The sequence below is a fragment of the Corylus avellana genome, chromosome 4 (genome assembly GCF_965113065.1).
Source record: "Corylus avellana chromosome 4, dhCorAvel1.hap1.2, whole genome shotgun sequence".
Lineage (NCBI taxonomy): Eukaryota > Viridiplantae > Streptophyta > Magnoliopsida > Fagales > Betulaceae > Corylus > Corylus avellana.
The window spans coordinates 20,916,811-20,934,267 of NC_142493.1; the positions used below are offsets into that span (position 1 = coordinate 20,916,811).

The 17,457-nt window shown below is 40.8% G+C and overlaps 2 protein-coding genes, 1 long non-coding RNA gene and 1 pseudogene across 3 annotated transcripts; 1 reads left to right on the top strand and 3 right to left on the bottom strand.

The window, feature by feature from the left end:
- The first annotated feature begins 520 nt into the window (after window positions 1–520).
- On the top strand, window positions 521–6,594 carry LOC132178200 (putative fasciclin-like arabinogalactan protein 20; annotated as a pseudogene).
- An 84-nt stretch (window positions 6,595–6,678) lies between these two features.
- On the bottom strand, window positions 6,679–8,513 carry LOC132179116 (Tetratricopeptide repeat (TPR)-like superfamily protein). The gene has a single exon (XM_059591759.2). It carries the CDS (start codon window positions 8,343–8,345, stop codon window positions 6,792–6,794), a length of 1,554 nt encoding a protein of 517 aa, XP_059447742.2. The 5' UTR covers window positions 8,346–8,513; the 3' UTR covers window positions 6,679–6,791.
- A 1,145-nt stretch (window positions 8,514–9,658) lies between these two features.
- LOC132178949 (Core-2/I-branching beta-1,6-N-acetylglucosaminyltransferase family protein) lies at window positions 9,659–15,772 on the bottom strand. Its single transcript, XM_059591535.2, has 4 exons — window positions 14,869–15,772; window positions 10,939–11,014; window positions 10,728–10,843; window positions 9,659–10,642 (listed from the first exon to the last, which is right to left on the bottom strand). The coding sequence occupies exons 1-4, from the start codon at window positions 15,353–15,355 to the stop codon at window positions 10,128–10,130; spliced, it is 1,194 nt and encodes a 397-aa protein (XP_059447518.2). The 5' UTR covers window positions 15,356–15,772; the 3' UTR covers window positions 9,659–10,127.
- On the bottom strand, window positions 14,070–14,860 carry LOC132178950 (uncharacterized). Its single transcript, XR_009439877.2, has 2 exons — window positions 14,633–14,860; window positions 14,070–14,534 (listed from the first exon to the last, which is right to left on the bottom strand). It is a non-coding gene; the product is annotated as an uncharacterized LOC132178950 (long non-coding RNA).
- Window positions 15,773–17,457: the final 1,685 nt, after the last annotated feature.

Below are 17,457 nucleotides of genomic sequence, written 5' to 3' on the forward strand. Positions count from 1 at the left end.
ATAATATCGAGGCATTAGGGTCTCAAAGTGGCCTAAAACAGTATGACGAAGGGGTGAGGCTAAATTCAGTCAAATTAGCCCTTTCCACAGCCTTGTCAATGCTTAAATTTCAAGAGACTAAATTACCCTTCTAAAAAGCAAAATACATCTCTTATTCTCTCATTTTGACATGTCAAAGCCCATTTTGATTGTTAAACCAAAACCCCAAATGAAAAAAATAAAATTAAAAAACACATCATAATCGCGAAGGGCATTGATTCTCATCCTTTCGGCATAACTACCTAAACTTTTTAAAAGGACAAAAATATCCATCCACTATAACTAACTGGATAGTTTTCCGTTCATTTGAACTGGAGAATATCCTAATTTCTGTCTAACAAGCCCACCTTAACTAACACCCAATTACCCATTCTGCCACATGTCAACCATTCCCGCCAAAAACTCTCCCTCTTAAGACCACGCTTGCACTTTCACATAAAAACTTTAGAGAAAGCTCCGCCAATGGCTTCCTCACGGCTGACTCCTCATTGTCTCTCTCCTCCTCCTCCTCCTCGTCCTCCTCACACAATTCTCTCTCACCTTCAATCCCATCCTCAAGTCCGCTGGAATCCTCTCCCTTTCCGGCTACTCCTCCATAGCTCTAACTCTAGAGCTTGCCTCCCGAACTGGCCTGACCCCCCAGTCTATAGAAGGATTGCCCTCTCTCACCGTCTTCGCTCCCTCCAACGTTGCCTTCACTCTCTCATCTCCACCTTCTCTGTCTCTGCTCCAGTACCACCTCCTCCCCCTCCATTTCTCCTTCCACAGCTTCAAGTTCCTCCCCTTCGGCGCCAAGACCTCGACCCTACTCACTCGCTCTGATAGGACTCCACAATAATTTGAATAGAAATAGATAGATATATGATAGATAATGAATTCCAATTAAGGGTTGGAGACAAACCACAAAGACAAATGTCTGATTACAATTCAATAACCCATAGATTCTACAATCATTGTCTTATACTAGACTCACACACGACTACCCACATAACATAATAGATACCCACTAAAACATAACCACCTAAACATAATACTTATCTACCCACGTTACATAACAATTACCCATATGACATAACCACTTCCCATTCCACTACCATGCTGCAACATGCCATAACCCCCTTTTACTGTCATGCTACCCCAAGTCTCCTTTAACTTTACTCCATGACCGAATCCTGTATGATTGGCACGTCTTCCCCTTTTAATGCCAGATAACGTGGATTAGGATGGTGAGAGGGTTGGGTCCTTTGTGGCAATCTATCATTCGCCCCCCCTTGAAGATTAGCCTTGTCCACAAGGTTAATAGATGAGAACTGCTATTGGAGTTGCTCCATGTCTTCCCATGTGGCATCTTTTGGAGCAAGATGCTTCCATTGGACCAAAATTTCAGTAAAAAACTTAGTTCCTTTTTTGACCCAGCTATAATTAAGTATGTGTAGAGACTCGATAATTAGATGTGTGTCTTCAGAGAAGGGAGATAGTGTGGTTTAGATGTTAGAAAAGTCACATATCTTCTTCTTGAGGAGAGAAACATGAAACACAGTATGGACTTTGGACTCCTCAAGTAGGGCTAGCCTATATGCAACCAAGCCAACTTCCCCTATCACTTGGAATGGACCGAAAAACTTGTTGGCAAGTTTTTGATGAGCTCTACGGAATACACTTTGTTGACGATAGGGCTGTAGTTTCAAGTATACCCAATCACCCACATGAAATCTCACTTCGCAACGCTTGGCATCAGCATATTGCTTCATGCGGTTGTTGGAATTGTGCGGATGAGACTTCAAGTCTCGTAGTAACTCATCACGATTCTGCAAATTGTGATCCACTTCGCTAACTAGGGATGTCCCCACCAAATAATTGACCAAACGAGGTGGTGCTCGGCCATACAATGCTTGGAAAGGGGTTGTCCCTGTTGATGTATGAAAGTTGGTATTATACCAATATTCAGCCTATGCGATAAATGATTCCCACATCTTGGGACGCTGGCTGGTGAAACATCTTAAGTATTGTTCGATGCAGCGGTTGACCACTTCAATTTGTCCATCAGTTTATGGGTGATAAGCTTAGCTCATTTTCAATGATGTATCTTGAAGTTTGAAAAACTCCTTCCAAAATGAGCTAAGAAAAATTGGGTATCTGTCACTCACGATAGAACGAGGTACGCCATGGAGTTTCATCACCCCAGAAACAAAAATTTCTGCAACTTTCTTAGCTGAGTATGGATGACTTAATGCAAATAAATGCCTATACTTTGTTAAGCAGACAACAAGAACCAAGATGGAATTTTTACCTGCCGACAGAGGCAGCCCATCTATAAAATCTAAATTGACATCCTCCCAAACTTGATTAGGAATTGGCAGAGGCTGAAGAAGCCTAGCTGGGGAACAAGCTTCAATTTTATTTCTTTGGCAAACATCACATTCAGAGACAAAAGCCTGGACGTTTGTCTTCATGGCTTCCCAAAAAAAATTCTGGGCTAATCTTTTTAGAGTTCGCAAGATGCCTGAATGGCCTGCCAACTTGGAAGCATGAAACTCATGAAGAATCTCATGCTTGAGGAGTGACTTAGGAGGAATGACAATGCGGCCTTTAAAAAATAGTAACCCATCTCGTACCTTATAGTTAATCATTAACTCTGGTTGCGCTTGTAGCTTTTGGTGAAGTGTAATCAGATAAGGATCAACCACATTGATCTGTTTTAATTCCTCCTATAAGCTGAAATGTGTACCTTAAATGCCGTCAATAGTTGGAGTGGTTATGGAAATTAGGAGTGGGCTATGTGGCATCTACGACATAGCGTCAGCTGCTGTGTTGGAGCGGCAAGGCAAATTAATGATTTCATAATCGAAACCCACCAACTTGGACACCCATTTCTACTACTCGGGGGTGATGATGTGCTGTTCTAAGAGGAACTTGAGACTTTTTTGGTCCGTTTGTATCTGGAATTTGTTGCCCAGCAAATATGGTCGCCACGCTCGGATTGCCTCCATGATAGCTAGCATCTCTTTGGAGTAGATTGACCATGCTCATTTAGAGGGTCCCAGAGCCTTGCTCAAATATGCAATGGGTCGCCCATTTTGGCTCAAGATTGCTCCAATTCCGTAGTCCGATGCATTTGTCTGTACAGAAAATTTGTTAGTAAAATCAGGTAGCGCCAAGACTGGCGTTGTCACCATGGCCCTTTTTAAGGTCTCAAATGCAACATTGGCCTTCGGGTTCCACCCAAAATTTCCCTTCTTCAACAAGTCTGTTAATGGGGCAGCAATAACTCCATAATTTCACACAAACTTGCGACAATAGCCCGTAAGGCCTAAAAAACCACGCAGTTCCGTGACTGTTTTCGGTGGCAACCAAGATTGCATAGCATCAATCTTGCGATTATCAACCCTCACCCCTTCCTGAGAAATAATATGCCCTAAATTATCCACTTCAAAAGCCCTAAATATACATTTGGAGGGCTTCACAAAGAATTTTTGAGTACTTAATATCTCAAAAATTTTACGCAGATGATCTACATGCTCATTCCAAGATTTGCTATATATGAGTATGTCGTCAAAGAACACCAAAAGAAATTTCCGTAAATAAGGTCGAAATACCTCATTCATGGCTGCCTGGAATATGGATGGTGCATTGCATAGGCCAAATGGCATCACCACATACTCATAGTGACTACTATGGGTTCGAAAGGTTGTCCTATGTATATCTTCCGGTTGAACTCGGATTTGGTGGTAGCCTGCTCGTAAGTCCAACTTAGTGAAATGAACTGCACCATGGAGTTCATCTAATATGTCATCCACTGTAGGAATTGGAAATCGATCTTTAATGGTTACTGCATTTAATGCCCGGTAGTCCGTACAAGACCTCCACGACCCGTCCTTTTTTTTAACCAATAAAATTGGCGATGATGAAAAAGGACTTGTGCTAGGCCGGATGAGCCTCGTGGTTAGCATCTCCGTCACTTGCCACTCTATCTCATTTTTTTGAAAGTTTTCAATGGACTGACCATCCCATTGAAAACTCATCATCATTGTTTTCCAATTACATAGCACGGGCCCAAGAATTTCCAACCACTGAATACCCAATACAACATCTAACCCATGCAATGGTAAGGAATATAATGTAGTGAAAAATTGAAACCCTTGTATGGAAATTAGCACATTCTCATACCTCTCTTGGCACTGTAGCCTTTCACCATTTGCTACCTTGATAGCAAATTCTTCCACTGGTGTTACAGGAAGTTGTAGTGCTTGAGCAACCTTATGATCGATGAAATTCTGGGTAGACCCACTGTCAATCAAAATGATCAATGTCCTTCTACCAATGACAGCTTTGATACGCATGGTTTTGGGTCCATTACAACCGACAATGGCATGGAGAGAGATGAACGGTTCTTCCTCCTCCGCAACCGGTTTGCCGTCTATTGCTCCTTCAAACGAGTCTCCATCATCATCCATTGCATCTTCCGTGGTGTAAGCTTCAAGGAAAAAGCTTCAGGTTTTTGACACCGGTGTCCCGGCTTGAATTTCTCATTGCAAGAAAAACATAAGCCCTTCTCTCGACGTTTTTGCATCTCCTCCTATGACAATTTCTTTGCACTTCCAAACGAATATGCTCGTGTTGCTGGTATTGCCGCAGATGGCCCAGCCGTGGTTGTTACTTGCCCATAAGATTGTTGCATGAAGTTAGTGTAGTGGGACTTGGGCCCTTCACTTCACATTGTCTTCCGTGATTTTGAGAGATTTTCATCCCTCATGCTGCCACCTCAATGGCATCACGAAGGGTCTTGGGTTTAAACATTCGAATTGCAGAGACAATCCACCCGATTTGCTAGACATTCAAACTCTTGTTGGAATTCCCGCAATGTCCCCACTTGCTGGATTTTGGTAAGTGCTTCGTCATAGTCCTCAATTTCAATAGGACCGAAACGGATCATCAACTCCCGTTCAAATACCTCTCAAGTAATGGCCAACCGTTCCTCCTGATACAGCTTCTTCAACCATTGCCACCATTGATTGGCCTCACTTTCTAGATGAAAGGTGGCCAACGACACCCGTTGCTCCTCCGGAATTTGCTTATAGTCGAAGTATTGGACTACCCGGTTTATCCAAACTGTTGGATCGTCACCAGAATAACCAGGAAAATCCAGTTTAGTGAAACCATTTGATCCCTTATAACCATTTGAATGCTCAGTAGAATGATCCCCATGCCCTTGAAATGATCCTTGATCTTTTATTCTAGATGACTTGCCCTTCTCGAGAGACTTGGAGAATAATTCCCTAAGCTCACGAAAAATAGATTGTGACTCCATACCCAGCTTCGCAATTCCTTCTTTTAGCTCATGTATTTCTATCTCCATTTTCTCGATGCAATCCTTGTTGGTAGCCATGCTCTGATACCAAATTGATAGGACTCCATGATAATTTGAACAAAAATAGATAGATATATGATAGATAATGAACTCCAATTAAGGGTTGGAGACAAGCCACAAAGACAAATGTTTGATTACAATTCAATAACCCATAGATTCTATGATCATTGTCTTATACTAGATTCACACACGACTTCTACTCACACATGACTACCCACATAACATAGTAGATACCCACTAAATCATAACCACTTGAACATAATACTTATCTACCCACGTAACATAACAATTACTCACATGACATAACCACTTCCCATTCCACTACCATGCTGCAATGTGCCATAACCACTTCCCCTTTTACTATCATGCTGCCCCCACGTTGCCCCACGTCTCCTTTAGCTTTACTCCATGACCGAATCCTGTATGATTGACACGTCTTCCCCTTCTACTGCCAGATAACGTGGATTAGGATGGTGAGAGCGTTGGGTCCTTCGTGGCAATCTATCATGCTCTTCGCCACCACATCGCCGTCCGATGATCAATGCGTCTCCTTAAACAACGTCACGGTCAACTAGTTGCCCATATACGCCAATGGGTCTTTGATAATCTTTGGGATCGATGAGTTCTTTGACCCCCTTTTTCGTGTTTCTTTTGAATGTGCAGCCTCCATACCAAATGCTGCAGTGGTTAATTTCTTCGTTCCCCAAAGCCTACAAAATGCTGAGCCACTGCAAATAGAGCCGATAGCCGATTATACACACGAGGCGCCAGTGCAAACAGAAGTACAATGGAAATTTTCATCTTCATCTGGTAATGGTTTTGAGGAGAATGACACAGGACACTACAACTTTTCTACTTTTAATTTCATTACTTCATAGTTTTCTTAATTGATAGCTTTGCCTTCTCTATTTCATTCTGGATTCGATCTGCTTTTGTACAGATTGGTATGGGTACCCTAAGTCCTCACTATTTCAGTCCAAGGTACATGGAGTAGTAGTCTATTACTTCCTGTGTTGCTTCTTGTATCGATGAGCTGTTTGGTTTTCCCAGATTGGGCCTCTTCTCTGTATATCTGATGTAAATCAAGCAATGCTGTTGAGAAGAGCATAAAAATGTGCTCTTAGAAATCAAGCTCGGTTTCATTTCTTGTGAATTTCTTTTACTTTTCCTTTCAGTTTCTCTTTGGTTGAAGAGATTTTAACTGAACAGACACCTATTTGATCCAAAATTTTGATAGCTTGAAGTAGTACAGTACACGATAAATAGGAGACTACTGAAATTAATCCACTTAATTACTAGCTCAACCCCCCGCGGAGCCAGAGTTTTGGTTCAAATGGGCAAGATTAAAAACTAAATTTGAACAAAAATTGATTAAAAACACGCCTCACCCAACAAACGCCGTTTTGCGTAGTTTATCAATCTTCTGAGACAAAATTAGAACAGTATCCTTCTTCCCCTCGTCAAGAAGAGCTTGTTTCAGATTACTAAACATCTGTGCTGGAGGCCGAATGCCGGCATCTAACATCTCATCAAAGTATTTGCAAGCATCATCTAATTTGTTCTCACGGCACAAGCTGTTGATCAATGTAGAGAACATATGCATTCCAGGTAGGACTCCCTTGGTCTTCATCTGATCCCAAACCCTTATTGCCATATCCACTCGCTCCTCCTTACAGAACATCCTAACAATGATCTCATATGTACTCACGGTTGGTTCACAGCCAGGTTCGCTACTCATTCTCTGGAAAATTGTGAAGGCTTCTTTGGTTCTGCGAGCCTTTATCAAGTGATGTAAAACTATATCATATGTTCGAGAATTTGGACCAACTCCAGATTTTCTCATCTCATCAACCACCCTATACGCATCATACATCCGCACCGACCAACAGTAAGCCCCCACGAGAGCATTGTAAGTGGGTGCCTCCGGTGCAAAACCACAAGCCTTAGATCGTTCAAAAAACTCGATTGCTTCACTTAATCTCCTCTCGGAACCCAATCCATTAATCAATGTACAAAATACATGAGGACTTGGCTTGCAGTTTTTTGCTTCCATTTCACGAAACAACTCAATTGCTTCATCATACTTCCTAGCCTTGCAATGGGCGTTGATAATTATACCATAAGTCACCACATCCGGCTCGAACCCTTCTTCCCTCATCTCCCTATAAACCTCATTCAACCTCAACAAATTCTGTTCTTGACCCCATCCCTCCAACAAAATTGTGTACGACTTGATATCCGGGGTGAACCTTCTCTTCTTCATTTTATCAAACACCTCTTGGGCTTTACCTGCATGTCTTGACTTGCTCAAAGTATCAATCAATCGATTGTAATCCGACGCTTCCAACTTCACTCCAAACTTCTCCATCTTCTCAAAGGCCTCTATGGCTTCTTTAACCTTCCTCGCTCTCGCATATCTCCGCACAATCAATGCAAAAGTCTCTTTATTCAACTGCCCTTTACGCTTCATGTCACTCACCAAATCCCATATCAGCTTGAACTGTTTTATCTTACCCAGAGCCTCAATCAAAGCATTATAACTCTCCGTACTATGCTTAAACCCCTTTTGCTTCTCAGCCCACTTGAAGAAAGATAGTGCAACAGCACCCGCATTGCCCAGCTTCTTCAAGACCTCCGCAACCAGCACTGGAGACACCTCAATCGAAGCCCGAGCGAGGGAGGCCTCTACAGAAGAGCCAGAGCTTTTTGATAGTATTTTACAAATCCTTTCAGCGTCTTCAAGAACTCCGTCGCTTACAACAACATCTAGCATCTTGTCATTGGCCTCAAATGGGTTTTTTATTGCGACGAGAGAAGTAGAGGCATACGATCTAAGAGGAACAGTTTGAGTTGTTGGTGAACAAGAAATATTAGGGAAGTGATTGGTGGGTGTTTTGGATGCTTTTTGTAGGAAATTGAGAAATCGCGTGAGACCCATTTGAGAAACAACGAGATTTGACTGAATCCAACCAAGAGGAGAAAGATGAGATTGCCAGAGAAATTGTTTAGGCGGGGAAACTATATGGCAAGCGCAGGGCTGTCTGAGATGAATGCTTTCGTACCTTTTGGTTACTGTGCTAAATAAACGCCCAATTTCTCTGTAATATATTCTTGTTATTCCGAAGGTTTAAAAAAGCTCTTTCAAATTTATAGTCGCTTTAAACATATCATTATTTAACAAGTTCTCATCAAAGGTTGCTCTTAATTTCTATATCAGGTCTGAACCAGCAACTGATGTCCCTCCCTTTAGCCATTTAAGTCATTGGGCTGACTGAAGATTTCAAGTATAAAGCAAAATTGTGAGATCCCTTGGTTCACCAAACAAATGGCATCTCCTTCCATAATCCAGCTGATGGCAAGAATTCCATTTAGGAGATAGTATGATGCCATTTACTGCAATAGTTATTTATGCAGCTTGTTTTTCATAGTTGATTAAAAATTTAAAAGCTTAAAGGTCGCTTTGTGTTTAACTCGAGAGTGATTGAGGTCCTATGCAATTTCTTAATATAAGTCCTCATAATATCAAAAACAAGCAAGATAAGTTAAAAGGTGACCGACCCGCTTCTTAAGGTGGCCGGCCACCCAAAGGAGATGCTTGGTGTGGGTCAAACATCCTCCACCTTTGAGGCATGGTTAGCCAATCCTAAGGGAGTAGTTGAGGTGGTCCCCGCACCCTCAAAGGGTGATTAGCCACCCTCATAATTGGCTTAGGAGTGGTCGACTACCCCTTAAAGTTATAGCCAACTACCCCCTCACCCTTTAAAAGGATGGTTGGCCACCTTAAGGGGTGGCTTACAATGGCTGACCATCCTCTCAAAAGTTAAGGAGGCAATCGGCCTCCCACATAGCTAGCTTGGAAATGGCCACCGACACCCTAACTTCTTTTATTTTTTTGGTTGTCAACCATCCCTCATTGTTTGAAAGTGTAATTGCCCCAACTACCATTGGGGTGGCCAACCACTCCTTGGGGTGAGAGTGTGGTCGGCCTACCCACAAGCACCCTTTTGGGGCAGCCAACCACTTCCTCAAAAGGTGGGATGGTGGACGGCCATCCCTCAACTTTTCTTATTTTTTTTTAAATTAAATTAAAAATATATATATATATATATATATATATATATATATATAGTACTTACAGTGAGGGTGAGAGAGAGAGAGAGAGAAAGAGACTAGATTACATTAAAATGCATAGTTGAACACAACTTTAACCCAAAAACCTAAGCTAATGGACTAAAGTCCACTTAAGTATATTAAGTACTCCTTTTTTTATATATATTTTCTCAATGTGTAACTCAACGCTCACAACATAAAACAATACAATAAATTAGAATTTAAAGAATGAACTTCTACTCACAGCATTCAAAAAAGTGGCTAATACAATGTGATGACGGGTAGAACATACAACAAAATGCAAACGGCAGCACAAAGAGGGAGATCCTCTTATTGATTGAAAGACTTGGTGGCTCTATAATAAATAATAACCCCCAAGCTACAACAACACTGCCTAAAACCTCAAGTGAATTCACTTGCTTCCCTTCAACTATGCCCTGTTATAAACACTAGTAAGCCTCTGGCTCTGGATGTAGAACCTCCAACAAATTAGGCTGAGTGTCTCAAGAATGTATCTCAACTGATGGCAGTCCCTGAGACCAATCACGAATTCAGATGCAAACAAATTGCACCTTACCTCAAAACCTCTCTCTATAACTCTCAAGTACCTTCATTTGCACTGGTCCGACTGTGAATTCCAGTCATCAACAAGACTCGTCATGGACTCTTCAAACTTCTTTGCTTGAGGCCCAGGCTTGAAGACATTGACATCACCCCATTGGGAGCAAGGATCCATCAACCAGCTTTGCCTCCCAGAGCACCATGCTCCTGGGGCAGCCCGGTTTTGCCCTCGCATGAGAATTTTTTCATCAACCATGTTCAGCACAGGGTCATCTCTGTGGAATTGTCTTGCAAAAGCAGCTCCACTTTGGACCATTTGATCAAAATCAGAGATATTGAGGAAGTGGGGTTCCATCTTGGGGGGATTATCCCAGATCATATATCTCAAATCACTGTTCACAGTCGTGTTCATAAACTCTGGTGAATTGCATATGACAGTGTGAAAATATCCTTCTTGGGACAAAACTACGTTGGTAAAATACATCAGAAGGGTTCGAGGTAGGTTATCCCAACCAAGTACACAAAATTCCAGAAAGGGCCGGCTCAAGACGACCCATGGGGAACCTGCAAAGTAATATTGTTGAATATATAGCACTCCCACAAGTATACCTATAAATGTAACTTTGGTATTGTAGAGAATAGACTTTACCTGTGAATACTTTGAAAGCATCAGGTGTTTGCCGCTTCTCTGTAGCATGAAAAATTTGACTTCTCCTGGCTAAGTATATAGCCGGATCAACTACAATAGGTTGAACCCTTTGAGATCTGCATAAAAAGATATTGGACCAACAATATTTAGATTGAATTAAAGTAAGTCCCTTCAAAGAAGATGCCAAAATTAGCGAAAAGGGTTTGCCTACTCTTTCCATCCAAGTTCGCTGGTATGATCAATGAAATTGAGGCCTCTACTAACAGAGGAGAACACATGGGACAGGTCTGAAAGTAGATAACAGAAACAAACATCAGAAAGTAAGAATCAACCATGAAGACAAACAAAAACAACACAACTTAAATTCACAAAATAAATTTTGAAAATTCTCGGGACATGTAATGAGAGAGAGAGAGAGAGTCCCGGGACAGTTCAGAGAAATTTATTACATTTATCACATTAGGCTTGATGGGTATATTTAAATAAGAAAAAGGAGGACAAAGACCCAGACATGATACCAGTGATCGAAATCTGAGGTTTAAAGCTGTAATTGAAGTCAATATGTCATGAGCTGGCTAGGCCAGTATCAGGGTAGAAGAAACCACTTCCAATCTCAAAGACAAATAGATCATCCCATCCACCAACAAAAAAAAAAGATGAATGTTTGTCTCAATTGGACTAATATGCTTTGAAGAATTGCCTAAGAGACCTCTTCACTTAAATCAGCATCTAGGAAGCCGCTGCTACATGCTATACTGTATTAATGCCTAGGCTTGAGATATGCACTAAGAACTGGGTGTCAAGTCGGTGGCTTGAAAATTCTAACATTATTATATTCTCTTTAAGAATGGACAACAACCATCCCCATGGTTTTACGAAAGACATTGCCAGGCTATTAATATAGATATATATTGAGGGCTTTGGGATCTCAATTTAGGCTTTTCTCATCTTTTATCACTATCACTATTGCAGCAGTTTGTTCTGTGCTCTGTTCTCCATGTCCAAATTTTCAGCTCCATCATTTTCCTACGATATCATACTATAGATAATGTGCTCTTTTAATACCCTTTTCTTCTGGTTGGAAGGAGGGGATTCACTTGGAATAAAAATTTGCAAACAGGATCATTTACTATTGCAGTCACAACAAAGATTTGGACAATAATGTGTCAAGACCACAGATTGATTTACAGTTTCCAGACAGATATATTGACAAGAAAGTCTTAAGACAGCAGATCGATATACCGTTTTTTATTACAAGTTTCACTGCAGAAGAAACTTGTTGCAAAAAAGAACTGGTACTAATTGTTGTAGTTTGCATGAACGGTTCTCACAAACCTAATAACTCTTTTTTTTTTGATAAGTCCTAATAACTCTTCTAACACTAATATATGGCTTTCATCATTTAAGTTATTTTTATTTCATCATTTTCAGGATTCACAGTATCCCCAAAAAATCATTTTAATTTCAGGAGAAGTGAGCAATTTTACCCAAACCATATAGGACCAATGTTGACAAAAATAAAATATACAAATATCTTATCTCCTAGTTGATATATTTCAATTCTAGCTAAAAAATAGTATCTAAAACTTCTATCGACATGCTATTTTTTAGTTGTGGCTTCACTGAGGGACCTCCTTTGCCTAGGTTCTTTAACCGCACTCTTGAGAGACAAAAGATTGGTTTAGAAACTTCAAAGTTCAATATTGCCCTAGTCCCTGTAAAACAAAACAATTTTATAGACTGATATGCTACTTGTTAGCTGCTAAAAACTAAAGGCAAGCCTCTTCACCACCTGTGACCTAGATTACCTTGTAATGCAGAAAATACAAGAAAGCCCAGCCACTGCAAAGACACATCAGAAATTTCACTCCAACTCTAAATCTCATTATAGGAGAAGGTATAGACATTCCTAAAAAGCACATTAGAAATTTCACTCTTACTCTAAAACTCATTATATGAAAAGATATAGACATTCCTTCTAGTAGAAGATACTGTCTTTAATCTCAAGGCAGTTCTCATAACTATTTTTTCACATTATGTTACATGGGAAAAGGAATGTACCATAATAATATCTTGGGTGCAACAAGGAAAAACAAGATTTGGCTGTTTATGGGACACTGGAGCTTATGTTAGCTTGGGCCTCTAAGATCCAGCTCAGAAACATGCACATTTTATATTATCTGCAGAAACAACATCCCAGAGTACCAAGTCTAAACTAAGCTTAACCCAGGTAATGGTTTTTTTTTTATTAAAATTGAGAGCATAGAGAACCCAAAAAGTTCCTAAGCAAACTAAGCTACATTACAAAAGAAATCTATGGGGCTAAGCGAAATTACACAAGAAACCCAAGGAACTTGTAAACAGCATTAGGATGAAAACACATATACAGTAATCCATCTCAAATTGGCATCAGAACCCCAAGACCACCTCACATTCAACAATTTCAAGTACAACATAAATAAGAAAAATCAAGGCATCAACCTTAACAGTTTTAGCACAATAAGAAACTAGTTGATTATATAAATAAATAAATAGCGCCATAGATAGTCAAAGAAAACCTATAAGACCATCTGTAAAGAACATATGGTATCTCACTATCTCAACATAATTGTTGCTAGACTTCAAAATGCCGAATGGTTGGACTGCCACAGGATTGACCATAAACCAAATATCCAATTTCCTGATAAAACCCAGTGCTACAAAGAACTGAATCGCAGAGATTCTGCCCTAATGAAGAAGCTTTCTTGGGCAAGTAAGAATAAACACCATGCCCTGAAACAGTTGACCACATTGCAGAAAAGGAGGGGTGCAACAAGATGGCTTCGCATGAGGTCACTCGTGACTCATCCTAGCATACTCATAAACACACTAACTACAGAGTAATAATGGGATCTACTGGACTACTGGTAGTATGATCACACACGAAATTTTCTGGAAAACAATGTTCCCAGCAGCAAATGGTTAGGTGAAGCATTTTGAACTCCAAGAATGCGCAGAGAAACCTGAATTTAGAATCTCATGCGTCTTCCAACCTGAGCACTACTGACTCTGAAGTTCAAGAAACATTCTCAAGCTTTTAACCACTTGATTTTCAAGTTCCAGAAATACCATAAATATACTCTAAATTGTAAACAACCGAGTTTCAAGAACATGACTTGCAAAATATCAAAACTGGTGCTTCAATCTCCATTACATGATTCCTATGGTCTCAATTTGATACTCTTAGCATGTCCTTGCAAAAAAGAATGAAATACGAATGGATTGCATTCGAAAATAAGTATACCAGTATAAATTGTAACTATTTCTTTAGTTTCCGATCGCCTGGAAGGAACAAGAAAAACATCTTGTTCTTTCTTCAACAATTTCTGATCTCTAGTGTACCTCTAAAAAGAATTTCAATCCAGATGAAGTTCTGACCATCTGTCAGAGAAAAAAGAATGAATGGATCTTGTAGGATTCCGAAGAAATTCTTCAATTTCTTCCGAAAGCAAATGATTATTCATCTGGTCAGGCCAACAGCCAACAAGGGGCTGTTGATTTGATGGGACAAACTGATTGATGGGAGTTGATTTTGTTAGGAGGACATCTGGTCACCCTACCTCAGGCCTTTCTCCCCAAAAAAAGAAACCACACAGCTCCCCATTGATATTAATAAAGAACTTAACTGTGGTGGATTGAGCTTTAGAAAGCCGTTGCACGTTAGCGCATCCGTTCTCTTGCTGCATCCTTTTTATTGCTATAGCAGCACCGTCTGCTAAAATTTGTCCCTTTTTGATGCATTTACCTCACGGAACAGAGTGACAGAGACTTCAACAACAATCACAAAGAAACCCCAATATTATTAGACTAACCATGATCATACTAAGTTCAAAAAAATTGTACCAGACCAGTAAATAGAGTCCTACCTAGACCAAACTCATCTTTCATGAAAGTTGAGAATCAAGATTTGTCTCTTATTGTGCTGAAACTTTGTCAAACAAAAAACAAAAATTTGCCACACCAAATGTTCCTAAAAGTAGAATCGTCCACTAAATCGGACTCCTATACCACCCCTATTAGTCACTTACCATAAAAACACTATAACCAATCCAAGAGAACGAAAGCAAATAAACACACAAACTCAGTTACAGAATCAGCATACCATCCTGAGTGAGCAACGGGTAGTCCAGCGCGCTCAAAGTAACAAACCAATTCCACCCACCATCCATTCTCAACAGTATCGCCGCGGCGCGCAGCGTGGTGGCGATATTAGAGGAGCCCATATAGGTAAGGCGATCGGGCTTGCCCATCACATCCACATTCCCAAAGGCCTCAATCGCCGGCACTGCCCTGACCGAGGCGGCCAGGCGGTTCCTCTCATCGTCTGATGCCTCCGCCGCGAGGTGCAGAAGGTAGCGATTGCGCGGGTGATAGACAGCGAGCAGGAGGCGGAGGATCCGGTCGGCATCTCCGCGACCGCCGTAGATGTAGTAGGCGAATGCTGGTGGGTAGTGCGCGCCGTGGTGGATGATGGAGGGGAAGGGCTTGGGTGAGCTAAAGGAGGATAGGGATGTGAGCAACAAGAGGAGCAGAAGCGACAGCAATGCGGCTATGAAGAGGGTGAACAGCCATTTCTTCTCAGCTCCCATAATGCTCTCGTTATTGTTGTTGTCGGTTTTAGGTTTGTGTTTATGTGTTTTTTCTATTTCAACTCGGGTGGTCCTTTTGTGGGAGTTATCAAAACAAGGATTTTGAGATGTGGGTTTGCCTGATTTTGGGTTTTCAGGGAGTTTGGGGAACTGGGTCACAGGGGATCTTGATTTCTGTGGATTTCACTCTCCGGTTTGGGAGGATGCCGAACATGGGTGCTCAGGAAAATATTAGATCACATACTGTCAAATTTTCTCTCCCAAAATATTTTTACTTTCTCTGTCACTCTCTTTTTATGTCAACCTTTTTCGTATAGATTCATGCACTGTGTAGCGACGCTAGGGTTTCGATTGTCATGTCAGATTTGTTGTGCTCGAAGAAAATGGAGTTCCTTCTCTCTTCTTTTCATACTAATATTTTGCCTCATCTCTGAAAAAGCCAAAAAATTATGAAGACGTAGATTATACTTTACTTGTGTAAACAGTTCAAGTCTACTGCTCTCCACCTTTCTCAAAGAGCGTGAATAAAACGCGCCGTGATTGTAGTTCTAGGACATTACTTGGACGACAGGATTGTGGAGTGGGTACACGCGCTTTTGGGGAAGGTGGGTGGAGACGGCCGAGCTGTGTGTGTCGGAGCAATGGGAATTGCTATTTCCAGAGGCGGAAAGTTGATGGAAATAGCAAGTTTGGTGGTGGAAATAGGCGAGACAGTTTTTAAAAATAGAGGGGCGAAAGTGACGTGTCGAGCTGCGATGGCCTCGGGCAACGATACGATGACCATAGGGATTTATGTCTCTTGTTCTGTTTTTTTTTGAATATTTAATCAAATGGAATTCTTAAACATTAAAACCAATTATATAGGTGGACAGTTACACTTACCAATCAAGCAAGAAGATCAAATCTGATGCTAACTTTGCACGTCATCTTTTACCGTTCAACAAAACTATGCTCAAATGTATTTATATGATTGGATAAAATTTATGCGTTGTAAACTAATAGATGATATCAGCAAGACTTAAATCTAATATGGAAATCTTTATATTCTTGATTTTTAGATATAAGGTAGCCATCACATGCGAAATAGTCAATCACATCATTATCATGCATTCATACCTACCGAAAGGAATAATGCATTAGTTATCTATAGTAATCCACAATTCTTAAGATTATAATACTAATTGGTTGAAATCATCCAGAAACGCAGGAATTCTCACCTGGAAAAATAACGATCTCATGGGTTCTTTTATGCCGACGATGACTTGTTGACAATCATCACGTGTGGAACATGTTTTTTTTCTTTGTAAGAAGCATGGGATGTTCTTTGAAAATCATTAAATAGAAGAACATCTAGAAAGAATACAAAAATGGAACAGAATATTTTTCAGTTCAAAATGAGTTGGAGAAGATCCAATTAATGGTCAAAATCTCTTTAAAGAGATCATGAAGCCATAAATAAGATATCAGTCTCATTAATAAAAAAAATAATAAAATATTATATATATATATATATATATATATATATATAATTATAAAAAAAATTAAAAGGTGACTGACCACGCCATTGAAGGTGGCTGAACCACCCCAGTTGGGGTTAGGAGTGGCTGCTAACCACGCCATTAGGGGTGGCTGAACCACCCCAGTTGGGGCTAGGAGTGGCTAAAGCCACCCCATGGCCCTTAGAGGTGGCCAGGCCACCCCCAAGGGCCAAAAGAATTTTTTTATTTTTTATTTTTTTAGATTTGGGTTTGGGGGGTGGCCGGACCACTCCCAAGGGCCATGGGGAGGTCCGGCCACCCCTAGCCCGCCATTGGGGTGGCCATCTAAAATGGGGTGGTCCGGCCATCCCTTGTGGCCAAAATGGGTCGACAGCTACCCTTTATTATTTTATTAATTTATTTTTGGGTTAAATACTAAATACTTCATTGGGCACCAAGGGGGTGGCTCGGCTACCCCGTTGGAGCCAAGAGGGTAGCTGAAACCACCCCCAACCACCATTGGGGTGGTTTCGGCCACCCCCATCCGGCCAGATGGGGGTGGCCCCCAAATTTTTATTTTTATTTTTTTAAAAAAAAATTAAGTGGGTGCCACGTGTCAACATT